The sequence below is a fragment of the Acipenser ruthenus genome, chromosome 57, assembly GCF_902713425.1.
Source record: "Acipenser ruthenus chromosome 57, fAciRut3.2 maternal haplotype, whole genome shotgun sequence".
Taxonomy (NCBI): Eukaryota; Metazoa; Chordata; class Actinopteri; order Acipenseriformes; family Acipenseridae; genus Acipenser; species Acipenser ruthenus.
The window spans coordinates 3,500,107-3,527,059 of NC_081245.1; the positions used below are offsets into that span (position 1 = coordinate 3,500,107).

General features: G+C 38.9%; 3 protein-coding genes across 8 annotated transcripts in view; 1 reads left to right on the forward strand and 2 right to left on the reverse strand.

Moving 5' to 3' along the window:
• The window catches only part of LOC117971124 (zinc finger protein 501-like), a 111,421-nt gene that overhangs the window by 70,058 nt on the left and 14,410 nt on the right, over positions 1–26,953 (forward strand). Inside the window, exons 1-3 of one of the 5 annotated variants that reach the window (XM_059017798.1) lie at positions 7,328–7,829; positions 8,720–8,917; positions 10,589–11,339. In XM_059017798.1, the coding sequence (XP_058873781.1) occupies positions 8,758–8,917; positions 10,589–11,151 (723 nt within the window). In that variant the 5' untranslated portion in view covers positions 7,328–7,829; positions 8,720–8,757 and the 3' untranslated portion in view covers positions 11,152–11,339. Of the gene's footprint in view, positions 1–7,327; positions 7,830–8,719; positions 8,918–10,588; positions 11,340–26,953 lie in introns of those variants that run through there. The other 4 variants (XM_059017799.1, XM_059017794.1, XM_059017797.1 and 1 more) reach the window with 4 other exon arrangements.
• LOC117967237 (zinc finger protein OZF-like) lies at positions 4,535–6,573 on the reverse strand. The gene is made up of 2 exons (XM_059017779.1): positions 6,113–6,573; positions 4,535–5,938 (listed from the first exon to the last, which is right to left on the reverse strand). Exons 1-2 carry the CDS (start codon positions 6,471–6,473, stop codon positions 4,920–4,922), a joined length of 1,380 nt encoding a protein of 459 aa, XP_058873762.1. The 5' UTR covers positions 6,474–6,573; the 3' UTR covers positions 4,535–4,919.
• LOC131724838 (zinc finger protein 300-like) lies at positions 15,344–26,905 on the reverse strand. 2 transcript variants are annotated; one of them, XM_059017754.1, is made up of 5 exons: positions 26,196–26,905; positions 23,096–23,413; positions 22,863–22,994; positions 21,639–21,935; positions 15,344–20,922 (listed from the first exon to the last, which is right to left on the reverse strand). In XM_059017754.1, exons 1-5 carry the CDS (start codon positions 26,521–26,523, stop codon positions 20,543–20,545), a joined length of 1,455 nt encoding a protein of 484 aa, XP_058873737.1. In that variant the 5' UTR covers positions 26,524–26,905; the 3' UTR covers positions 15,344–20,542. The 2 variants fall into 2 exon arrangements, with proteins under 2 accessions (XP_058873737.1, XP_058873736.1); XM_059017753.1 differs by having other exon boundaries at positions 22,788–22,994.

Sequence of the window (26,953 nt, forward strand, 5' to 3'; positions counted from 1 at the left end):
AGATGAAGGCCGTTTATTTTGACAATAATTAAATAATCACAAAATAAAATCATAAAGTGAGGGAAAGGAGACTGAGAGTCGAAAGTGAAAATAAATGATTGTAGTAATTTTTCTTTTACCCTACCCTTCCCAGTCTTTTCCCCGCCCCTCTTGTGCGCAAAACCTGAACTCCAATTCCCCTCCACACACGTGTACCACCATGCAACCCTGGCACGCACACACCACCATGCAACCCCTGCACGCACACACCACCATGCAACTCCTGCACGCATACACCCACCATGCAACCCCTGCACGCACACACCACCATACAACCCCTGCACGCACACACTACCATGCAACCCCTGCACGCATACACCCACCTTAGCAATTCTTTGCAAAATATATTTTCGGGTATTCAGCCCCATTCATGTCTATGGCAGTGTTATAAAAACACATTTTCAGGCATATCTCTCGAACCCGAGCACATAGAAACACCATTCAAAGTGATATAGACTCAGGGGAGCACCCCAAACCACCCCCTAAAAAGGTGTGGTGGTTCACCCAAAAACTCATGTCATGACGAAAAAATTCACTTTGCCAAGCCGTCCTGGCATTTGAACCATGAAAATGGGGACTCCTTGTGCGGGGCCCCATGGGGCACCAACGCAAAAAAAAATCAAGTTCCTAACCCCCACAGAACCCGAGATACGCCCTGTCAAAAATGTCCAAAAACTACCCTTTTCATGGTCATATCTCCATGACCCCGGGGCCTAGAAACCGGGTTGAACTTCCTAGGGTCATGTCTGGGAGCCCTCTTTCACAGGGAGCCACCCGTTTTTAAATGCTACATTTTCAACAAATTTTCACATTTTCAGCATGATGGAATGTCAAGGTTGCATTTCCAATAGCTTTTGAGCTCCAGGTTGGCAAAAAAAGTCTAAACTGGTGTCCTTTCTAGCTGGGGACACATCACTTGGAGGGATCGACAGGGGCCCCGAGGTGGACCTCCATACCGATTTTCAAGTCTTGGGGACCCCCGGAACCCGAGATACAGCACCCTGAAAAATGTCTATGGGAATTGCAGTGTATGCTGGGTATCAAAGGCCTTCAAACTTTTACAAAAGGCCGTCAAAGTTACAAAAAAATAGGTGTGCTCCTAACCCAATACTTGTCTTTTTAATTCTGTGCATCCAAATACTTGTAGTTAAAAGTTTAAAGAATTAAGCTTACTGTTTGTTGTTCTGTCCTAAACCAGCAGTTTGTCACCCAGATGTATTAAATAAACGGGGGGGGGGGGGGGGGGGTCATCAGATTATTCTCCATTTTATTGTAACTGAGGTACCGTTCAGTTGAGCGAAAATTGTAAAGGGGTACTCGAGCTGAAACCTCCAGATAGAAGGGGTACAGTTTCAAAAAAAGGTTGAAAACCCCTGACCTACAGTATAAATGATCAGGAATAGATAAGGGAAATGCTGACTAATACAATACAATAGGATTTATTTGAAGTTGTTGAAGGGCACTGGTCTCTTAAACCCAGAAGTTCTGATAAACCCCTATGCCTCACTATATATTGATGGACATTACATAAGCAAATGAGATTACCTTTTTTTTTTTTTTTTTTTGGTATACTATGTTCCTAAATGTTTTCTGAGGAGAGTAAAAAATACATTAACTTTGATTCATGTACTCTTAAATGAATTAACGGTCCAGTTTATGGTAAACTGTGCATGCATGACTTAGAAACTCGGCTGTCAGCTAAGCAGAAGATCTAAAAAACTGGCCTGAATTTGAAAATGCAGAATTCGGAAAGTTATCTAAAAACCAGAGCAGCCCAGAAATTGGGATGTTATCAAAGCGGCCCAGAATTTGGGACGTTATCCGCAAACCAAATCGGCCCAGAATTTGCGACATTATCTGAAAAGTAAAGCGGACCAGAATTTGCGACGTAAATGAAAACAGGGGCAGTCTATATGTAAAATTGTGATTACATTAGAGATAAACTAATGTATCCTGTAACAAAACTGCAATAGCGTATATGTTTTATATTAAAATATATCGCAAAAACGATTATAGATATATGCTACTTGAAAGAAAAAAGTACACCACCACAGAAAGCCAATTCTTACATTCGTGCATAACATGATAATTTATATAAAGTAATCGCCCATAGTTTGTAATCAGTACAGTGTAATACCACATCATATTTTAATGGTAAGGTTGTGGAAAGCAGATCACTCTCTCTCTCTGATCACAATGTTAAAAATGCCTGCACGCTTTTCCACTCGTGTGACGACATATTCATGTTGCGGTTCCATCCCAAAAACCGGGCCTGTGTCATACCTCCAATGTAAACAAACCCGCACACACTTCCGCTTCCTCCCTGCTCCCATGGAGACGAGCGCGTCGTGACGTCACGTTAGCGGATTGGCGCCTCCTGCTGGAAGCACCCGGATGGAAGCTGACGGCAATGGATTCCTTGACCAGGGTGACCAGACGCCCCGGTAAAGCCGGGCTTGCCAGTTTTCAGACTTCATGTTTTTGTCCCGGTCAGAAACAGTAACATTATCTTCCCGGTTTTGTTATTTTGTACTCACATTGCTTATAAGTACACAACTGTAGCGATGTGCTGAGCAAGTTCACAGCAGAGTGATTTTATTATACAATCAATCGTGTGAATCACTTGTTTTCTGATTATGTGTTTAATAATTCATATTCTGTTTAACGTCCTGGACCATGGCTATGTATTTATTTATTTAATTAATTGTATCTTGCCAGTGTCACAAGCTGTTCCTAAAATATACCTTCAATCAAGGCCGGATTAACCCATAATTAACTCTGACACTTTTGTAGTGAACATATGGCTCCCTCGATTTCCGTGTTAAATGAACACTTTGGAAAGTGTTAAGAAATTAACCCTGCTAGAGAGTAAAGTTTTCAACACTGTAGGAGTTTAAATGTCATCTCATTCAGGGTAAGTTTAACTATATTGTGGTGTAAACAAAAACTCTCTCAGTGAAGAATTTGGACACTAAGTGTAAATGTCACACTGCTATTTAGTAATTTTAACTCACTCATAAATATTTCATAGATTAAATACTATGCTACAGGAATACATGTAAGACAAAGCAGTAATTAAATACACTTCATACAAATTCTAAAAAGGGATCCAGACACATGACTCTATTAAATCAAAGCATTTATTTCACAAAATACACCTTTTGGACACCAAGTACAGTTTATAATTTTCGGATTTTCAGACAACAGTGTTCATCCACAAGAATAACTGCTGGTAAAGAAAATAAAAGTACACTTGAATATCATTTTACAAATCAAAATGTCCTCACTGCCATCCTGGGTTATTTTGTACTATTTCTGTAGCCCAACTTTTAATTCACACAAATGCATTTAACTCCAGAACATGACATTTTGTTACTGTTTCACTTTAACTCGGGAGATTTTGACATCACAGCCAAAAGTTTGTGTCCACGGTGAATGGTTTGGTTGCCTTTGGATCTCATATTTTGGACATTCTTTTGGCTGCGATTTCTAAATCTCCTCAATTCAATGGAAGCAGTGACAAACCTGCACCTTCTGTGGAAGGAGTGATATTTACATCTTTCTTTATATCTCCATATTTATAGAAATTCCCATTGCATAACCAGCCCTCAAAATGCCACAATACTTATTTCAATTCCCAAACTATACAACTTAAAATCAAAATACAAATACACCCCATTATTCACTGAAATGTTTTTTCCATTTAGCTTCAGTATTAAAGTTTGTAAATGGATTTTCAAAGCTGTCGAAGCTTTTCTCCATCTTAGATCTAATGGTGTCGTGAGAAGATACGAAGCCCATTACATCATCTTTTATATCTGAATGCAATTCATGCACAAGTTCCTCCATATTTCCAATGACAGATGTAAGTATCTCTGACCAGCAAAACGACTTGAATGATTTTTCTTTGGAATCACCGGGAACTTCAAAAAGCTGCTACGTGATGAAGGATCTCGCCCAAGAAATGTGTGCGTCTGTAACTGCATAACTGCAGGGTTGTGGTGTAGCTACTAATGTTCTAACATCTGTCATTGGAAATATGGACCCTTAAACTGAGAAGAAAATAGGAGGCGCTTTCTTTACACAGAGACTGGCGAGGGTCTGGAAGCCACTCCCCAGTGATGTTGTTGAAGCTGACACCCTGGGACCCTTCCTCTCGTCTGCGGTACTTCGTGTGGCAGGAGGTGTCAGCAGTAGCATTTGTTTTAATATATATACATGTTAAGATGTGTGCGGTCATTTCTACACGTTTGCATGAGCTTCCTCCCCCCCCCCCCCCCCCCCCCCCCCCCGGATATATTCTGTGCCTCCCCAGTTTCAGAAGCACTGCTGTAGGAAACAGGGCTACAATTATTTGCATACACAGCAGGATTGGGAATTTTTTTAGTGGAATTAGTTTATTTTCACAGTTGCCTGCATTTGAAACCGACGAGAGAGACGCAGGTCTGCTTTGGTATTCTGGTGTGATTGAGATGCTTTCATTGAGTAAACTGAATTGTTATTTTTTTTTTTTTTTTTTTTTTTTTGTAAGTGTCCTACCTCACTATATCTCTGTGAACGAGACTGTGTTTCTTTAGTTTATTTGACTCTACAAATCTCTTCCCACACTCACTACACTCAAAAGGTTTCTCTACCGGGTAGGTTATGTGGTGTGTTCTGAGGCTGTGTCTTCGACTGAAACTCCTCCCACATACTGGACACACATACAGTTTCTATACTCTGTGAGTTAGCTGGTGTTTTTGAAGGTTATATTTCTGATTAAAACACCTCCCACATTAAGAACACACAAATGGTTTCTCTCCTGTGTGAGTTAGCTGGTGTTTTTGAAGATTACATTTATGACTAAAACTCTTCCCACAGTCAGGACACTCATACGGTTTCTATCCTGTGTGAGTTAGCTGGTGTCTTTGAAGATTACATTTATGACTAAAACTCTTCCCACAGTCAGGACACTCATACGGTTTCTCTCCTGTGTGAGTTAGCTGGTGTGTTTGAAGGCTTCCTTTCCAATTAAAACTCCTCCCACAATCAGCACAGTGAAACGGCTTCTCTCCCTTGTGAATTCGCTGGTGTGTTTGAAGGTAAGATTTCCGATTAAAACCTTTCCCACAATCAGCACAGTGAAACGATTTCTCTCCCGTGTGAATTCGCTGGTGTGCTTGAAGTAAAGTTTTACGATTAAAACCTTTCCCACAATCAGCACAATAAAATGGTTTATCTGTACTGTGAGTTACCTGGTGTCTTTGAAGTCCTTGTTTCTGACAAAAACTCCTCCCACAATCAGCACAATGAAATGGTTTTTCTGTAAGGTGAGTTAGCTGATGTGATTGAAGGTTTGCTTTCTGAGTAAAACGCCTCCCACAGTCAGGACACTCATACGGTTTCTCTCCTGTGTGAGTTAGCTGATGTGATTGAAGGCTTACTTTCTGAGTAAAACGCCTCCCACAGTCAGGACACTCATACAGTTTCTCTCCTGTGTGAGTTAGCTGGTGTTTTTGAAGGTTGCATTTCTGATTAAAACTCTTCCCACAATCAGCACACTGAAACGCTTTCTCCCCCGTTTGACTATGCTGGTGTATTTTCAGCTTTCCACGGTCACTGAAATTGGTGCCACGTTCAGTACAGTGATACAAGATCTGCTCTAAAGGAATCTGCTGGGGAGTTTGCAGGGAAATGAAGTTGCCCTGGGTTGCAGAACTGTCTGGATGTGAAGTCGCTGTATATCCCACAGGAAGTGGTCGACTATCTTGTGCAGAAAGATTCTGAACTGAGCGAGTTCTCAGTTTCTTCACATATTCATTTTGGGGTGTCGACTCCCTGTGTTTCTGCTTACGCTGCAGTTTCCCATCAGAAGAGATTTTGCTCTGGGGTGCTGGAGTGGAGGTGCGTCTACCTAGATCTGCTTTAGAAGCGCAGGAAACAGAAGCCAAGGTTACTGCACAGCATTGAATCACAACCACTTTCCTGAAAGGCTTCACCTCACAGCCATCACTGTTAACAATCACAACATTGAAAAGCAAGAAAGATGATGAACCCTTAATCCTTCACAAAACATTTTTGACATTCTACTCACATGCTGTGCTGCTCGTGGACGGCATCGCTCCTTCCTCCTTTCCATCTGCAGCTCTTTCCTGAGGGGGGTGATGTTTCCTCTGAATGGACCCCAGCACAGTGCCCTCTTCTCCAACACTAGAACCAGTGTCTTCAGAGACAGGCTGATTGGGTTTCATGCAGACCTGTTCAGGAGGATAATCTTCACAGCGGCTAGATTCCATCTTAACTATATTCTCCTCCAGCGTATCGACTTTATTTTCTTTACTAACTTCCTCTGTGATGTGATCACACTCCAGCTCTACGGACTCCTCTTTAATGTGGACAGGTTCAAGTTCAGGGATCTCTTTACTTTCTACAATTGTCAGGTCTGTAATCTCCATTATTTTTCCACACCACTCCTGATCACAGATTTCCTCTTTTGTGTAAACAGCTTCTATCACTGGCCCCTCCTCTGCTTCACTGAAAGCACGTCTCTCTCCAGAATCTGTGTGAAACAAAATTATACATGCTTTTAACTCTCACTGTACAAATAAATACAATTCTGTGGAGTTTATAACTGTATTAAATAACACATCATGGATATTATATATGCAACATTGTGAACGGTGCCTTCTTCAAGGAAACACAATCATTACAGTAGTGCTGTATTTAATTGTATTTTTTTTTTTAAATGACTGGAAGGCATACAAGAACCATAACATTATTAATCTCACCTTGAACTCTGATGAATAATCTCTGGTTCTCATTCCTCTGAAAGTCTTGTTCATTGCAGTCGGGGTTCATGTTTCTGAGAGGTTGTTTAATGTCTGCATCTGCAGCGTTCATGCACTCCCGCACCGCTTTCAACTCGCTCTCTGATATTTCCAATCTCAGCTTCAGACTTTCATTCTCTTTCTCCTTTCCAGCCATTTCCATTTGGAATTCAGTGAATTTGCCGCCGACAACTTTTGTGATTTGGCACAAGACGGTGTCTACAGCCGCTTTCACTGCGTGCTCGATGGTAGAGGCGAGCTCGTCTTGAAAGAACGACACGGAGACGCTGACGTCCATCTTCACTGACTGTTAGCTTGAGACTCGAGTAGCGGAATCCTGTTTGCTTTTAATTTAGTTTTGTGTTTGTTCACTGGAGAATTAACATTCTTATACAGTCAGCACTTGGACTGATAAAGAAAGAAAACAAACACACAACGTTAAGTTACTTTGCAAGGAGTAACTTTGTCTCTGAATCCTGCAGAGGGCGTACCTGGTTTGAACCGTCGCGTATTATTGGCTGTAGAAAATCTCTTAACCCAGCTTGCGAATCTGATTGGCTGGCCTCCCTGTCAAAAGAAGGGCGGGATCGCGTTGAGAAGACGCGGTTATGAAGCTGGATTCCTGAGTTTGCCATGTTGGCTCTGACTGCGTTGTGTTTTAATTCGCCATGTCTTATTTCGGATCTGAAATGGCGACAGTTTCGTATCTCGACTTTGATCTTCCAGTACGCAACGAGCTTCGTATTGCAAAGCTGCTGCTTGAACCGTGACAGCGCGGGTCAGTGTTGTGTTTTCTTTGATTTATTAACAGATGGGACTGTTTGTTTTCTTTTTTTTTTGTTTATCTGAACGGTTTTAGTTAAAGTGTCGGTTTAGATGTGAAACGGAAGTCTTGAGATCGACTAAAATAAGAAACAGCAACTTATGCCGACTGCAGAGAGAGAGAGAGAGAGATACAGAGGAGAGAGGTAAACAAAACTCAAGGTAATTTGATTCATTGTGCTTTTTTTTTTTTAGACATACTACAATACACTACATATCAATTTCAAAACGCAATTTGAAAACTGAACTGCACCACAATGAAGTTTTAATTGTATTTACATGTGTAGTTACAGGAGAGCTTTTTGATGCGGTTGTCCCATATGTATTAAATGTGTAGGAGGATGAGGTTCAAACGTAATTTTAGATTTCAACAAACAAAATCCGAAGTAGATTATTACGTTTTTAGCTACAGCTCTGGCCAAAAGTTTATCATCACCTAGACGTTTAGGATTGAGACATAATAAACAAAACAAAAGTAACCGTAATTTAGATGTTTTATTTATCATCATGTAATCAAAGAAACTACAAAATGATATCGCAAAAATATACCAGAAGTCATAACAGTAGTACGAAATTTCATGTTAGATTTTGAAATGTCACATTTTTCTTTCATTGTCAGTTTTTTATTAAGTATATGGAAAACTAGAACACAATAATGTAATTCAGTATGTTAACATAACATCATTAAGCACACTTAGTTAATTCTATAGGGTGATGCTAAACTTTTGGACACATCTGTATGGTTAGGTGGGACTATTCAACCTCGTTGATATGTTCCATAATAACTTCTCATGCATATTAAAGGTTTATCCAATGTAACAAACCCGTGTTTTAGGGGTGGAATAGCCTTGCATGCCTTTTGAAAGTTTCTTCAATCTGTTGCAGGACACAGAGGAATTTATATTACAAAGGTGCAGTAGATATCAAGAACATTTCAAATTTTGGATTCATATAATAGTTTTCAAAAGTGTGAGTTCTACAGAAATTCAAATAAAAGTACTTTATATGCATTCTTAAGTGACCAACTAAAAGTCTTGTCTCCTTTTCTTCAGTGAGAACGGATCAGCCTCACTCAAAGGAAGTTTCTGAGATGGAAGCAGCTCACATCAGCCCAGAGCTTCCTATTCGATGGGTTGTTTCTGCAGACAGGACTGTTGAGATCAAGGAGGAAGTGACTGAGCTGGGGTGTGACCAGGCCAATGAGCGGATCCTGCAGGAGGAAACGCCACCTTCTAGCATCACTGAGAGAGGTGAGTGACACTGGGATGCAGATCTATAGAGGGGGGGCTTTATTGAAACAGGGGAAGAAAGCCTGTGGAATACACTGTGTTAGGTGGTCATTTATTTCTGTTTATAAAACAGCTTGGAAAAATAACAACCTCTGATTGGTTAAACAGCATCACATGACCGTATATATATATATATATATATATATATATATATATATATATATATATATATATATAGCGTATACGCACGGCTCGCATACTAATGAGCCACTTCACACTGTGGGTGCGTTAAGTAACTGAGCAGCTCAGTGAAAGAACCAGTTTAACGGCTTGCTCAGTTCTGCACCTCCAGAGCCAATTAGGCTTCACGACAAATTTTCAAAATCATGTTCAAAATGTCAAATGCTCAAAACAATGTCCAAAATGTCAAATGCTCAAAAAATGTCCAAAATGTCAAATGCTCAAAACAATGTCCAAAATGTGCCCAAATTTATGTTTCTAGGACCTAAATCAATAAATATTCACAATTTAAAAAAACAATTCTGTTGTATTTATTGTGGTGTGTACTATAGAGGGTTTACCAAGACAAGAAAATACGTAGACTCTCCCACTGCAGCTGCTTGTCTCTAATTGAGACTTTGTATTCTGGGTCATTGACAGTTTCCTTCAAAACCATTATTTTAGTACAGTATCAGTTCACTGAAATATCTTCCTCAGAAACTTTGCTAAGGCTGCAGGTATCATCACCTGGTTCAGAAGCATTTTTACAGTAGAAAAATGCAAAGTTAATACGGTGGTGATGATGGGGATTGACAGTAAGGTGGGAGTGGATGGAATGCTCCAGTGTGAGGCTGGCTGAGAAAGCTGAGAATTTGTTTTATTATTTAGCAGACGCCTTTATCCAAGGCGACTTACAGAGACTAGGGTGTGTGAACTATGCATCAGCTGCATTCACTTACAATTACGTCCCACCCGAAAGACGGACCACAAGGAGGTTAAGTGACTTGCTCAGGGTCACACAATGAGTCAGTGGCTGAGGTGGGATTTGAACCGGGGACCTCCTGGTTGCAAGCCCTTTTCTTTATCCACTGGACCACACAGCCTCCACACAGCACTGAGACTTTTTTGTACAGGACATTGAATAATTGAATAAAGTGACCTTTTCCGTCACATGTTCATAGGAACATGAACATAACAGGAACGGTATCAATACTGCGTAAACCAGTATACCTGGTATATTTTCAGAAATGATCATGTGGAAACTGCCATCAAATGGGTTATTTAACATGAAACTACATTGCTGTTTTTTATCAACTTGAACTAACGTTAACTGCAGTCACCATTTTCACTCATTATAGAACTATATGCAGTATATAAAATACCAGGAAATGTAACGATATTACTTAAATGTCAGGGAAGATAACTATGTAAATTCCAGGGAAGTGAACACATTTCTTTATTATTCAGTTACTATCATAATGGCTTTTGTTTTAACTCCAAAAATGCCATGCAAGTAACACTAAATCTGATTCTGTTGATTATTATGTTTTGTTAAAGGTAGTTTTGAGGGTTATGAGGGAAGCTCTATAGAAGAGTAAATGTGTAAGAATGCTTTACAATAACCTTTGTCTCTCTTTCTTTCTTTCTTTCTTTCTTTCTTTCTTTCTTTCTTTCTTTCTTTCTCTTCTAAAGTAGATGAAGGACAACACGACTCCACACCATCAGCCCAGTGCAACAAGTCTTCCAGTGGCAAACCGCAGGGCAAGAAACACAAATACAGTAATTTATCAAACCTTAAAAGACACAAGCATGGTCACAAAAGGAAAAAACCACACCACTGTAATGAATGTGAGAAGTGGTTCTCTCAGTTGCAACATCTTAAAAATCACCAGCGAATTCACACAGGAGAGAGACCACACCACTGTAATGATTGTGAGAAGCGCTTTACTGAATTAAGAAGTCTTAAAAGACATAAACAAATTCACACAGGAGAGAGACCACACCTCTGTAATGAATGTGAGAAGAGGTTCTCTCGATTGGAACATCTTAAAGGCCACCAGCGAATTCACACAGGAGAGAAACCACACCACTGTAATGAATGTGGAAGGAGTTTCAATCGAACGGAGAGCCTTAAAAGACACCAGCTAACTCACACAGGAGAGAAACCATATCACTGTAATGATTGTGGGAAGAACTTCGCTGAATTAGGCAGTCTTAAAAGACACGAACGAATTCACACAGCAGTGCTGGCCTGAATGTTGAAAAAGGTTTAATCTGGTAGAACACATTAAAAACTGGGAAATTCTCACAAGACAAAAACGTTGTCACTGAAGAGATTAAGGTGATTAAAACCCTATTTCTAATGCATTTGGAGTTCTAAAAAAATCATTTTTTAACAAACATGCCTCATAAAAAAAAAAAAAACACAACATTACTTGACAAAGACACCTCTGGAGTGTTTATTGCAGAGGCCTCAGGGTTAGAAACTAAAAATATTGTGGGACTAGTACCTTTTGAAATGTGCTAGTCCTGATGTAAACTTACTAGTCCTTATGTGAAGTGTCTAAGTTGGAATCAACAATAAAAAAAAATAAACACCGTTATAAATTTTGATTTTTTTTATTCATTTTTTTTTTTTTTAACAAAGGCACCTTAGTAAACACTCCTACAGATCAATCAATCACCTGTTTGTACCTCGTTACTGAACGACTACTGTACTGTGTGTGAGAAACTGACAACACCAGACGAGATGACAGAGGAAAAAAATCTCTCAGCCGTGTCGCCTTGCCGACCATGAAGCTCCGCCTGCAATTGACACCGATGACACAAATAAAATGTTTACTTTATTGTTAATTACATGTGTTGCTATTTGCAAAAATGCTGGCTGGTTTGTGGAGTTGGGGGTTACAGCCTGTGAGTGATTAAATAACTATGAATTACTACCTACAATAATTAATTTGCTCATGTATGTCATGGATGTTAGATTGCAGGTGTGCGCCACCTTGTGGCTCATTGTTATACCACTTCCTGTGTTTTGTACCTTTGCCCCTGTTTGTGTATCATTTGTTCAAAATGGCTTTGATTCACTGACAGCTTGTAGTTGTCTTTATTTCTACATCAGAAACAAAGTACACACTCGGTCTTCACTAAAGTCCCAATTAAACACAGTATGTTTCACTGTAGCTCTCGGGATGAAATTGTTAGCTAGGTGGAAATGTTGTTTTAAAATTAGCAGTGGGAGAAAAACGCTTCAGCAAGTACAGTGGAATCTGCCATAACTATTGGACACTGAATCTACTATGTTGGATATGAATGAGAGCATAACAAATACAAAAGATAAATGCTGATCTTTTCAAGAAAGCTGGGGGACTTTGTATACATGGATTTGAATATGTGAAGGATCGCCTTCCGGTTTGTCAGAGCCGCCAGTGAATGTTTTACTTTTTAAACGCTGCAATAACAGTTCTGATTGTGACGCATCCACACTATAATTTGACAGAACAGGCGATTTATTTACACTATGCGGGACCTTATTTTTCCCCCATTGGTGCTTGAGCCCCGAGCACTCACGGAATCGCCTTGGGCGAGCGTGAGTTTCTAACCCTGGGCCTGCACTTACACTTTGAAACAGACAAAAGGATGACAGTCCAATCGGAGACATCAGAGCTAGAAACAAAACACTCTTAACACATTCCAAAGAGGGAGACACTGTTTCAAACCCTCGCTGGTAAGAGAGAGACGTGCCGAGATGTTTATCTCATGGAAGATGTTGCTTTCTGCTATCCCACTGACTGAGACTGCAATGAACATCTATTGATGGGGACACATGGGTCCGTACCAGGACTTCATTGCCTTTGTTTCAATCTAGGGGCGTGTCACAGAACTAAACAGTAATACAACATTTATATGATTGGCTATGCCACATGTCCTCCCATCTGCTGATAATGAAAGCTGTGCATCTTCCACAGAGGCGGGTGAATCTAGAAGTTCGATATGGGTCGCTGAAATTTTACTATTTTCTGTCTGCATTACCACAGTAACTATTCCCTGTACTTGGAAACTGCCAGGAAACACTGTTTGTCAACTGCTAAAAAGTTATTAAAACCTGGATTAAAAGACTGTTGCAGCGCTACAAAGGCAAACGCTGGACTTCTCCTTGCATCCCTCCAGGCTGGACCAAGAAGCAATGACCATCGCGCCATTGTTATTCTTCTTCATAAGACTGCTTTATTTCTTCAAAAGAGACTTTTGCACTTCCCTCCAAGTCATAAAGGAAGGTAACTATATGATGTATTGAATTTGCAGTGCATAGCTTAGAATGATATTGTTTTAAATGCTTGTAGTGATATTTGTTGTCTATATACAGTATGTGTAGGTGATAATTGATGTAGGTGTTTCTGAAGTATTGCTCATAAATAGTAGTTTTTTTTTCAAAAGTATTTGGCTTCTGAATAAACTTTTTTTTTCTCCAAGCAGTCTGTTCTTTTTCTTTGGTTTGTTAAATTAGTGGAACCCAAGGCGTAAAATATATTGTTAAACTGAGCCCTTCTAATATCTCATGTGTTCCAAGTAAAAATATTTGTTCACAACCAGTGATCCTGCTAAAATAAGAAGTGTATTTTTACTTACAATACATCGATCTGTGGTGGACCAATTAATACATTAACTTATTAAAATCAAATGAACATTTGTGAATGCTGCATTTTATGCAAGTAATATGTATGTACAGTAGTCTCCAGCTAAGAGAACACCCCTCGGGAAGCAAGCAAAGTGTTCTTATAGCTGAAGTGTTCTCCAAGACGGAGTTAGCCACCAGACACAATAGGAATCAATTAATAAATAAATACATATATATTACTTGTCATGACGCATGTGCATCAACATATGAAATGAACTGAATAAGTAAAAGTAAAACAATAGGTAAGTGTATGTTAATAAACTATAATAATAAAAGTAACAAACAAACTAACGCTAATAAAACTAAAGCAAAACAAAATGGTCAGAAAGCTTAATCGCTATTGTGAAAGAAATACAATGATTCTTGGTTGTAAATCTCCCTCCTGACCTGTGAGGGCGCTAAACAGCGAGAAGAGAGTTCCCTGGACGGGCTGGCCTGACAGTTCTTTCCCAGGGTTCAAGGGAAGTCGGCCAGCTAGGAAGGGGGCGGAACACTGTTGCATTAACGCATTGACTCGGAAGGGAAACGACGTGGCAGTCACTCGTTTACCAATGGTTCATGTGTGACGGCATAAAAGGAGGCGGAGAGATGCAATCTGTTCCTTCGCTTTGGTTTGTAATTTGAGACCTGAATGGACCGTGAGAGACGGTGTGATTTATACGTACCGTGTGTTGTTTATTTAGCAGATTTTATTTAGCAGATGCCTTTATCCAAGGCGACTTACAGAGACTAGGGTGTGTGAACTATGCATCAGCTGCAGAGTCACTTACAATTACGTCTCACCCGAAAGACGGAGCACAAGGTGGTTAAGTGACTTGCTCAGGGTCACACAATGAGTCAGTGGCTGAGGTGGTATTTGTTGTCTGTAATTGTTTTCTTATATATGACTAGACGGCTAACATGATTCCAGAGCTATCGCCGTGTATCCATGGTGAACGAATCGCTATCAGTGCCAAGAGGGTGTTCTTTTAAGAAAAGTTCCTGTTCGTTTAGCCGGAGCATTTACAATGGGGTAAAATCTGTTTCACTACAAGGGTGATCTCCCTTAGGTGAAGTGTTCTCTTAAAAGGTGTTCCTATATGCAGAGTCTACTGTATCCGGTGATCTGATCCAAGCATTCAAAATCCTAAAAGGTATAGACAATGTCGACCCAGGGGACTTTTTTGACCTGAAAAAAAGAAACAAGGACCAGGGGTCACAAATGGAGATTAGATAAAGGGGCATTCAGAACAGAAAATAGGAGGCACTTTTCTACACAGAGAATTGTGAGGGTATGGAACCAACTCCCCAGTAATGTTGTTGAAGCCAACACCCTGGGATCCTTGAAGAAGCTGCTTGATGAGATTCTGGGATCTATAAGCTACTAACAACCAAACAAGCAAGATGGGCTGAATGGCCTCCTCTCGTTTGTAAACTTTCTTATATTCTTATCCCAAGTTATTATGCATACTGTATTTGGACTGTTTTTAAACATATTGCGAAACATCTCCACCAACATTAACTCCAGCCCTAACTAAGCTAACACCCGTGATCACCTTAATTATACACCTGCCGCTGGAGCCTTAATTAATTATTTAATCACTTATTCAATTCACGGCTCCAGCCACATTACCACGTGTTTTTGCAGGGAGGATTTCTACTCCCTCCCTGCCACCTCTATATTCCCCACACATCATTGTCAGTTAAAGCTGCATTACACACTTGTTTCATCATTCTTCTCAGGCGCCCTATACCCCACAGAAAAAATAAACAAATTAAACTTTTTTTTTTCCTTTTATAGATGATAAACAGCTGATGTGATAGTGTTTAATAACATCCCCCATTCTCCTATTGAATTAAAAAAAAACTGACTATTTTGGTTCTGCAAAAACATACAAAAAATACAAATATCTTACAGGTAATAGTGACACAAAATAACGTGCATGATAATTGAGACCAACTGGTGTTGAAAGAATGCCAAAGCAAAGAGTATATCATTGTCAGTTTTAAATAGGGTACCCCTAATTTCAAAAGAAAAACAAAAAGTGTACTTTCATACAGCAGGTAGACAATAATCATCAATGGGATAACAAACAACATGATTCTGCACTTCAAAATATAATATAATGCAGACACTCACATTTTGTTTTCACTTCCAAGTTACAGATAAATATATATAGCAGAGGTAATTATTATTATTATTATTTGTTTATTTAGCAGACGCCTTTATCCAAGGCGACTTACAGAGACTAGGTTGTGTGAACTATGCATCAGCTGCAGAGTCACTTACAATTACGTCTCACCCGAAAGACGGAGCACAAGGAGGTTAAGTGACTTGCTCAGGGTCACACAATGAGTCAGTGGCTGAGCTGGGATTTGAACCGGGGACCTTCTGGTTACAAGCCCTTTTCTTTAACCACTGGACCACACAGCCTCCTACCCTTATAAACACATACAAATGCATTACTTACATAGATTCTATTTTTTTTAAGCAGTACAAATGGTGATTACAGTAATTTATAAAACGGAGTGTTAGAATGCTGCATGCTGGTTGGTCCATCAGTGTTCTAAGCCGTTACAATATCCTGCACAATGTCACGATTAGGAACTACTTAGCAACAAAGGCAAATCACTGCACCTGTGCTAACCACATATCACTGCACCACCAAAATCAAAGAAAAAACCTGTCAGAATACCTGCTGTCATGGAAGATACATCAAGGTGTCTTGTCATATCTTCAGTTTATATTAATTTGCACTACGAACCAGTTTGCTATTTTAAACAAGACGCTGGTTAGGTATTTTATTTGTAGTACAACCAGTCATTTGCTGTACCTTCGGTCAGATATTCAGTTTTATTTTCCTCCTTTAGTTGGTATCAGCCGTCATTTTGTGAAACTGACTCTTCATTCATTTTTAGCTGTGGATATTTTTATATTTTTTGACAGCACTTACATTACTACACTTGATATCTTAACCACCTGACTCTCACCTTCACTCTCCCTTCTCCTTCACTACTGCTCACTCACTCTTTACAGGTACAAAAATGTAACACTGATGTGCTAGAAAATGACTGGCTTTCTAAAAAAAATACAATTTGACTAAATTAATTACTTAATAATTAATAATCTTCATCCCAACAAAGCACCTTAAACTCTTGCGCTGTTTGGTAGGCGCTAGAGCCAATGGGAGTGAATTACCTAGCAACAATGTTACATAGAATATGCAGGAAGGTCTCACAGATATACATCTAAGCAAGGTTTTTATAGTTATTTAAAGTCAGAACAATCAACTGAAACACATCTAAGCAAGGTTTTTATAGTTATTTAAAGTCAGAACAATCAACTGAAACACATCTAAGCAAGGTTTTTATAGTTATTTAAAGTCAGAACAATCAACTGAAACACATCTAAGCAAGGTTTTTATAGTTATTTAAAGTCCATTTAAAAAATATTGCTTTTACTGAAAAAAAAAATGAAAATGTTTTACTTAAATATTATTTTTAGTTCATAAGGGCTATTTTCTACTGTGGAAGGTTATACCTCAAAATATTAACACATCTTTAGAAACTATAGATTTCTCCTTTCTTTTTTATAAAATGTTTATAAATCAGTTTAACTCAACTGCGTCTCGTGCCAACAACGCACCAAGAAGTGACAATACACAGCACAACCCATGCTCTCTCATGCCTTATTGCTTAAACATTACATGGGACCTGCTAACATGTCTAATGCTTTAATGGAAAAAAAACCCTGACAATTTCTTTAAATATTAGCTTTATTTTAAAACAATGAAACCAGTTCAGTCAACCTTTCACACCCATCTTGTGTTCCACAAACACATCCAGAGAAGAACACAAACACAAAACACACATGAGCAAAGAGACTAAATCAAGTGTGGTACAGCAGAACGCAGCAGACAGGAAATGGAAAGGAGTTTAAAAAGAACAAATAAACCGCTGTAGCCTAACTTATCATTCATGTATTACTGTAGAGCAACGAGACAAACAGAAGCACGCATATGGAACCAGCCAGGCTCCAACATGGACTGGCAAACATTTACACCTGGGAATCCCCATTTATGTATATACACAATTAACTTCAAATCTAAAAATGAGAGGATTTTGTTTTTTTTTAATTTATTAAATACAAGGAAAATACAACATATGAAAGGAATATTTCAGTCATTCTTTAAAATTATCTTTGTAAAATAGAATATGGGGATGATTTGTCCAGTGAGTTGTACACTACAATTTAAGCGTCCCTTTGTGTGTCCCCTAGATGTGAGCTAAAATAAAAAAAACTTGAAACAAAATTAATTATTTGAAACTGTATATTGGGGGTATTATATTGCAGTCAAAGCCTGTGAACACAAAACTGTGTTTGAGGTGTGAAGTTCAGAATTGACCAAAGCTTGGTATTGATTTGAAAGAGTTGGAGACTTGGTCACTGATGAAGAGTTACATATAATATTCCTAATGTTCAAACTCAGCAATGCATGAGACCAAAGTGCAAGCTAAAGTTTATTTGGTCCTTTTCCATTTTTTTTCAGGACCGAGTCCGTTTGTGTTCACAATGGAGTTTGCAAATGCATTCAGTTAACTTATATGGTCTGTGTGAACTGGATGTTAACAATATCCTGCAAGGCATCTTGAAAGATGGCAGCGATTAATGTATTGCTCCAGTTTTTAATAGCATGTTTTAGATTCTTCCATACTGCTGTGGGAGAAAGCACTGGGGGAGCACTTAGATAATTTAATTAATATATGTGCTGAATGCCTACAGTAGGTAGAATAGTGCAGTTTCAGTTAGGAAAACTAAATAAGAAAATAAGAAAGTTTACAAACGAGAGGAGGCCCCATTCGGCCCATCTTGCTTGTTTGGTTGTTAGTAGCTTATTGATCCCAGAATCTCATCAAGCAGCTTCTTGAAGGATCCCAGGGTGTCAGCTTCAACAACATTACTGGGGAGTTGGTGCCAGACCCTCACAATTCTATGTGTAAAAAAAGTGCCTCCTATTTTCTGTTCTGAATGCCCCTTTATCTAATCTCTATTTGTGACCCCTGGTCCTTGTTTCTTTTTTTCAGGTCAAAAAAGTCCCCTGGGTCGACATTGTCTATACCTTTTAGAATTCTGAATGTTTGAATCAGATCGTCGCGTAGTCTTCTTTGTTCAAGACTGAACAGATTCAATTCTTTTAGCCTGTCTGCATACGACATGCCTTTTAAACCCGGGATAATTCTGGTCGCTCTTCTTTGCACTCTTTCTAGAGCAGCAATATCCTTTTTGTAACGAGGTGACCAAAACACAATATTCTAGGTGAGGTCTTCTTACTCATGCATTGTTTCCCCACATTGTCTAGATGAAGACATTTCTGAGTCACATGAACTCCTCGGTCTTTTTCATAGATTCCTATTATATCTGGAATGCAAGCTGCAACAGATGAAACAAATCTGTTTGTGCTGACTGAAAACTTTATTTAGGCACTCTGCGATTTGACTGGTGAAAGATAACATTACCAGACTTCTCGGCAAAACTGTGATTGTCCCAGTTTTCAGCCTTAATTTCCCGGATGGAAAGAGTAAAAATGCATATTGTCTGATTTTGCTATTATTGTATTTATCTATTTATTTATTAAGCTCAAAACTGTATCACTGTGCTCTGCAAGTTAATAGCAGAGAAATATATTAGTTGTAGCACCATTCAAAAATAAAATAAACAATATTATGGATTATTTCTTTAATCATTCTCATTATCTGTATAACAATGTGTTTAAATGGTAATAGCTGATCTATTTTTTAAATCTGGCTTTTTGTACATTTAACATGTTTTGACTGGATGACAATATAAAGAAAACAGAAAGTTGTTATGATTTGCAATAAAAACCACCAGATGTTTAATTTTTAAACTATTCTTGTTTTATTATATACTGTTATTTTTACGGCTTCAGAGTTCAGCATCCATAAATTGAAGGAAAAAAACGCCCCATTTTTTCACTGTGGAAATCTCATAAATCTTAAACTACATGGACAGTGTGAGAAACTGAAGCTCTTATAGAAATTTGGTCCTACACCAAAATCCAAGCCGAACTGGACGAAACTCACAAAAATAGTAAAATATTTTCAGTCTTTTCTCAACCTTGGTTAATGCCAGCAGTGGAGAACCATGCAGAATTGCGTAAACTGCATTATCTTACTGTAGGCATTCAAGAAATGTAACCTATTAATTAAATTAGCAAAGTGGTCCCCCATTGCTTTCTTCCACAGCAATATGTAAGAATCTAAAACATGATTTATTAAAACCAGAGATCAATAGCTGCCATGTTTCAATATGCCTTGCAGGATACTGAAAACATCTGATTCAGACCGAACCTATTGCACTTGAAACCTGCATTGTCAACACAAACGAGCTCAGTCCTGAAAAAATGGAAAAGAACCAAACAAAAACTAACTTCAGCTCACATCCAAAACAAACCTGGTCCCTTTACTTGCAGATAAATGTGAACAGCAAGCAAATCGATACATTGATCGGTTTGTTTGTCAACCGTACCAAGTCCACCTGTTCATTTCCCAAGCAAACTTCATTGTTCACACTTCACATCAAACGTACCCAACCGTACAGAGTGAGGATCAAAACCCCCAAAAAAGGACCCAGCCTTAGTCAAATTTACTCCTGGTGTTTAGGTGTCCTCAAGTGGTTGAAATTCTGTGAATTTCAGGGCTTCACTCTTGTGTGAATCTTATGATGTCTTTTAAGGTCTGAGTGATGGAAACTCTTCAAACATTCACTACAGATTTCTCATTTTTCTGACTCCGCTGGTGGATTATCAGGGAACTAAGTGTGTGAAAAACTTCCCACACGCAGCACAGTGAAAAGGTTTCCTACTGTGAGAATGCTCTGGTATGACTGAAGACTTCATAACTGTGTGAATCTCTTTCCACACTCAGTGCAGTGATAAGGTTTCTCTCCTGCGTGACAGTGGTGGTGTCTTTTAAGGTACGATAAATGACTGAATGTCTTCCCACTCTGCGCAGTGATAAGGTTTCGGACCTGTGTGAACGCACTGGTGTCTTTTAAGGTGCCATGAACGACTGAATCTCTTCCCACAGTCATTACAGTGATAAGGTTTTTCTCCACTGTGAATGCGCTGATGTCTTTTAAGATGTTGTAACAGTGTGAAACTCCTCCCACACTCAGTGCACTGATAAGGTTTCTCTCCTGTGTGAATGCGCTGGTGTCTCTTCAGGTCTGCTAAACGACTGAATCTCTTCTCACACACTGTGCAGTGATAAGGTTTCTCTCCTGTGTGAACACGCTGGTGGATTTTAAGCTGTGATAAAGGAGTCCATCCTGTGATATTTCCTTTAGCCGCTGGAGAAAGAAAATAGAAGAGTGACAATGGTTATTGTACAGCATTCTTACACAATTTACTCTTCTGCACGGTTTACCCTCATAACCACGACCAATTCCTAGAAAATAGCCAAACTTGCTTAATATCACTCCTGTTAATACCAGCCTCCTTTTATTATCATCACATTGAAATTTGCCATGCAGAATATAATGGGTATCAATAAGGACAAATGCTTGAGATTATCACATTGATTATTAACACACTCCGGTTAATATCACTCACATGTACCAGTCACTGACTTCCACCTCTCTTAATATCGCTTTGATGAATACAAGTATAAGATCAGGTTTACATGCAAGTGCTGCATTGAAATGTTTCTTCTGGTGACACCTGGCAACCTGACTGGATTTGGCATCACCCAGTGATGAGACATGTGATCCCAGCACCACTATAAAGCTGTGGGAGCAGCACAACCGCAAACAGTCTACCAGAAACAGGGAAAGGCAAAGATCTAACAGCATTTGAAACAGGCATGATAGTGGATGCACATGTAGCAGATGCCACAGTAGCAAGGATAGTTATGTTGCAAGCCATTGGCATAGTGGTTGGGCAGCCTCCCTAGCTTAAATTGAGGTGAAATGATAAAAAATATGAATCTTCAGCACACTTCAGTGCTTAGTAACCAGTTTCTGCAAGATTAATAATCAGCTCAATGTTGCTTTATTTGTATGATTACCTCCAAATCCCAGTTCATATTCAAGTGGACAATCATCACACAGGCTGGATCCCAGCTTGTTGTTCTCCTCAAGTGTACAGACATTATTTTCAGTAGGAACTTCCTCTGCGATGGGGACACATTCCTGTTCTATGAATTCCTCTTTAATAGGAACACATTCCAGTCGACGGACCTCTTCATCTTTAACAAATGCCAGCTCTGTAACCTGCTTTAGACTGGCACACCACTCCTTGTCAAAGGGCTCTTCTTGTGTGTAAACTGCTTCTATCCTTGACCTGGCATGGCTATCTTTGGGATCTGTGTGAAAGAAAATTGTACAACATTATAACTCTTACTAAACTAGCCAGGTTCCTCTACAAAGCCAGACCCTTGTCAGAATTCTATTGATGTCATTAATTGTATTTGTTTATTTTTGAATGGATATAGTGCACCCACTTAGATTACCGTTTTTAATTCTCCAATTAAAATAGTTTATCCTCACTGCAGCAAACCCCAGAACAGCTGAGGACAACATGAGTGTCCTCTAATAACACAATCAAGTCGATAAACTCTTTACACCCAGGAGCTCGACAGTGGAAGTGGACAGCGACCTACCAGGAAGTCAAAGGCCATCTCAGTCAGTGGAATCTTTTAAAAGCAACATCTCCCACGAGTATCTCTCTCTTACCAGCAAGACTGTAAAATAATGTCTCCCTCTTTGGAACGAGTTAAAAGTTAATTTGAAACTCTGATGTCTCTGACCGGAATGGTATCCTTTTGTCTGTTTCAAAGTGTAAACGCAGCCTGTGAAATAAACACTTCTGAGGTGCGTTTGTGAAGGAATATTTATTATAAATGTTTTTACATAGAAGATGTTTCTTAAGAAAGGATTTTTAATTCTAAATAGTTTTTTTTAATCACATTAATCTCTTCAGTGACAGGGTTTGTGTCTTGCGATAACTTTATGTTTTTAAAGTGTCCCACCAGATTAAATCTTTCCCAACATTCAGAGTTTCACTGCCCTGTGAATTCGTTGGTGTGTTTTAAGGCTCCATGTTCGAGTGAAACTCCTCCCACATTCATTACATTGGTAAGGTTTCTCTCCTGTGTGAATTCGTTGGTGTTTTTTAAGATTTCCTAATTCAATAAAGCTCTTCCCACAATAATTACAGTGGTGTGGTTTCTCTCCTGTGTGAATTCGCTGGTGATTTTTAAGATGGTCCAATCGAGAGAACCTCTTCTCACATTCATTACAGTGGTAGCGTTTCTCTCCTGTGTGAATACGCTGGTGGATTTTAAGCTGTGATAAATGACTGAAACTCTTTCCACAATCAGCACAGGGAAATGGAGTCCCTCCTGTGTCATTCCCTTCAGGAACTAGAGGAAAAAAAGAGAAGAGTGACAAAGGTTATTGTAAAGCATTCTTACACATTCACTGTTCTGCAGAGAGCTCAATGTTTCTTGTTTTGTATGACTACCTCCAAATCCCAGTTCACGTGCAGGTGGACAATCATCATGCAGACTTGACACCAGCGTGTTGTTCTCCTCAAGTGTACAGACATTATTTTCAGTAGGAACTCCCTCTGCGATGGGGACACATTCCTGTTCTATGAATTCCTCTTTAATAGGAACACATTCCAGTCGAGGGACCTCTTCATCTTTAACACATGTCAGCTCTGTAACCTGCTTTAGACTTGCACACCACTCCTGGTCAAAGGGCTCCTCTTGTGTGTAAACTGCTTCTATCCTTGACCCCTGTGCTTCAGATTTAGGGACAGCATGGCTCTCTTTGGTATCTGTGTGAAAGAAAAGAAATTGTACAACATTATAACTCTTACTTACTAGCCAGGGGTTCCTCTCAAAGCCATTTATTAAGAGATGTCATTGGATCACTCCACTGGAACAATTTATGAGGAGTTTTGTTTAATGGTCTACCCTCACTGGAGCAAACCACACAGCTGGGGAATACAGTGAGTGTCCTCTAATAACACAACCAAGTGAATAAACTCTTTACACCCAGGAGCTTGACAGTGAAAGTGGACAGCGAGCTACCAGGAAGACAAAGGCCAGTCCTGCAGGTGTCTGCTTGAGCTCACTGGGCTCCTGGCCAATAGATACAAATCATGAATGATGACCTCTAGAGACTTCTACTTTTCCAGACACTACAGGATGGGGAGCTGGGAATGAGGCTGGATCCAACATTGCTTCTAAAGTATTTGTGGTAGGGGGGTGATCAATGCCTCAAATTAAGCTGATTTTGTTAATAAAAAAATAAAATAAAGCTAATTTGATACCACCAATATTTCCATCTTTTATATCTGTATGTTATTAAATAAAATATGTAGTACCTCTGATCAACCTCTTGCATGTGTTAGACTGGAATTTTAAAAGCTTCTTTTTTTGTAGAACGGACCCTTATACTTGTCATTATAAAAAATATTCTAAAATATCTATGGCTAAATGTATGACACTGGGTATGTATATAACATTCAAATTCAAGTATCTTTTAAAATACCGTTTCTAAACCAGTAGGTGGTGTATAAATGGTGTGGTAAAGTATATGGAAATGTTCAGGTTTTATTTGTGATCACATGACGTCCCTCTAAAAAAATTATTTTGAGCCGATTCAGTTTCCTAATTAAACTCAGAAAAAGCTGTTAATTACAAAACAATGTCACTTGTTTTTACCTTCATATCTGGACTGAATCTGATTCTATTCCACTTCATTTCTATTTAAACCAAACGTAACAAATTACGTTAATTGCTCATCACTGATCCAAATTGCATTTCATTCACGCGGTCACCTAGTTTATCATTGTGCTTTTGCGATTTTCACTTGTTTAACAGAATTGTCCTGACAGATTTTCTTATCAGCATAAAATGCCCAGTATGGAGTGTACACTGACAGCAAGTCCATCATTTAAAATCTCCTAATTTGGAGCAAAGAAAAAAAAGTATTTATCTTAAACCCAGTCTTTAAATTAGTAGTTTTCTCTTTATTGGAATGCAGAGACAGCTTAACAACTACTAATTAACATTTAACAATTAACAAGGGAGGCAGAGATTTGGAAAATAAAAACTGAAAAGTTCAAGCCCTATATAGAAAAGTTATAGAGGGGAAGTATATTGTGCACTGCGTGATCCAAAGTCTGTATCCCATGTCTTAAATACTGTGATAAAATGATAGGAAGAAAAATGTAGCACTAACATTTAAAAATGCCTCAACAACAAGGCAAAGAGCTGAATTGTCAGGAGTAGTTATGATTTAATTGTGTTTGTCATCACATACCATTTGCACGAATTTAAATCAGTACAATCTGAGAGCTTTTCTAATTGCAATGGAACAGCCATACTTGACACAACACAAAACAGACACAACATCTGACATGCTACTGTTCAAGTCATATTTCTCTGAAGTTATAAGTCTGAATTATTATATATTTACATAGATATGTTGTCGACCTTTAATACTTTATTGCAACAACAAAATTAAATGGATTGCCAAACTATAATGTTTATTGATAGTAAGTTTACTGACGTTACATTCATTGTAACTGACGCACCACCTGTGAATTGTTTGTTCATTTTGACTAAAATCAACATTATAAATCTGCTTAGAAACCTAGGGACAGGTTTTCAATGGCTTTTTATTAAAAAAAATAGAAAACATATTTAAAAATAATAGTTCAACATTTTACTAGGATAGAACATTGCTTTAAAAATATATATATTGTCATGTTTTAAAATTATTCCATAAAATACATTTGTTTTTATTTAATTGTCATTAAACTCGGATGTTCTGTAATATAAATATGGGTGGATAAAAGTGCCTGGGGTCTGTAAAAATATGATGGAAGAACAAGAAAAAGAAAGAGATGTTTACCTTGTTTATTTAGCAGACGCCTTTATCCAAGGCGACTTAAAGACTCGGGTGTGTGAACTATGCATCAGCTGCAGAGTCACTTACAACTACGTCTCACCCGAAAGACGGAGCACAAGGAGGTGAAGTGACTTGCTCAGGGTCACACAATGAGTCAGTGGCTGAGGTGGGATTTGAACCGGGGACCTCCTGGTTACAAGCCCTTTTCTTTAACCACTGGACCACACAGCCTCCTTACCTTACTTTGGCGACTTATTGTAGAATGTTGTTAACTACATATTAAAAGTGGAATGATGTTTTTGGCTGATTTAGTTTTGCCTCCTCAAAACCCCAAATACACGTAAAGTATCCTTGCTGTATTGAGTCACTGGCAGTTCTCGCTGCCTTTTTTTAACTTAGCTAGAGATCAAAGAAATTGTACTAGCCACAGTTAAGTTATACAAGTTATATCCATTCACATCTTAATTAGACAAGGTGGGATTTACAAACACAGACCAGTACTTTTTTATAGTCTGGGGAATCAATTAGACTGGTGTAATATTGGGACAGTGGCGCTGAGTTATTAACAGCACTCATAATAAGCACTTTAAAGGTGTCTGTGGAGAAATTCAAACCAATACCTCGACAATAAAATGGACTAAAAAAGTTATTTAGAGTTGGAATGACCACGTGATACCATCAAAAAAGGTCAATCTTACCTTGAAATATCCCCTGGTTCTCATTCCTCTGAAAGTCTTGTTCATTGCAGTCGGGGTTCATGTTTCTGAGAGGTTGTTTAATGTCTGCATCTGCAGCGTTCATGCATTCCCGCACTGCTTTCAACTCGCTCTCTGATATTTCCAATCTCAGCTTCAGACTTTCATTCTCTTTCTCCTTTCCAGCCATTTCCATTCGGAATTCAGTGAATTTGCCGCCGACAACTTTTGTGATTTGGCACAAGACGGTGTCTACAGCCGCTTTCACTGCGTGCTCGATGGTAGAGGCGAGCTCGTCTTGAAAGAACGACACGGAGACGCTGACGTCCATCTTCACTGACTGTTAGCTTGAGACTCGAGTAGCAGGAATCCTCTGCGTTTAATTTAATTTTTTTTTTTACTTGGGAATTAATATTCATATACAATCAGCACTTCTTCTGGTCTGATAATGAAAGAAAACGAACAACATTCTAGTTTTAATTTTCCAAGGAGTAACTTTCGCGCTCCAGTCTGTCTGAGTTCTTAAATCAACAGAAAATTGACTTTTTGTTTCTGAACTCAATGCTGGTAATAAACGACCTAAAAAAAAACATAAATCATTAGGAAACAGTTGTACCCAACCTAAATACTTTAGACAGCAGGTAATACACTGTTGTGCTGACAGCACTGTCTGCAGCCACCTCTATCTCTCCAGCAGAAACAAAGCAAACGTTTCCTGTAACGAATGAATGCGTCACTAGTAGTAGGCGTGCCTAGTTGGA

What these genes read in the sequence shown, in the direction of transcription:
- LOC131724838 (XM_059017753.1), bottom strand. Translation starts at nt 26,523, where the DNA reads ATGGACGTCAGCGTCTCCGTGTCGTTCTTTCAAGACGAGCTCGCCTCT. An exon ending in ACGTGAACTGGGATTTGGAG is followed by an intron (nt 22,995 to 23,095) that starts GTAGTCATACAA and finishes TTTTTCCTCTAG; the next exon opens with TTCCTGAAGGGAATGACACA. An exon ending in ATATGAACTGGGATTTGGAG is followed by an intron (nt 20,923 to 21,638) that starts GTAATCATACAA and finishes TTCTTTCTCCAG; the next exon opens with CGGCTAAAGGAAATATCACA.
- LOC117967237 (XM_059017779.1), bottom strand. Translation starts at nt 6,473, where the DNA reads ATGGAGATTACAGACCTGACAATTGTAGAAAGTAAAGAGATCCCTGAA. An exon ending in GTCCACGAGCAGCACAGCAT is followed by an intron (nt 5,939 to 6,112) that starts GTGAGTAGAATG and finishes CTTCTAAAGCAG; the next exon opens with ATCTAGGTAGACGCACCTCC.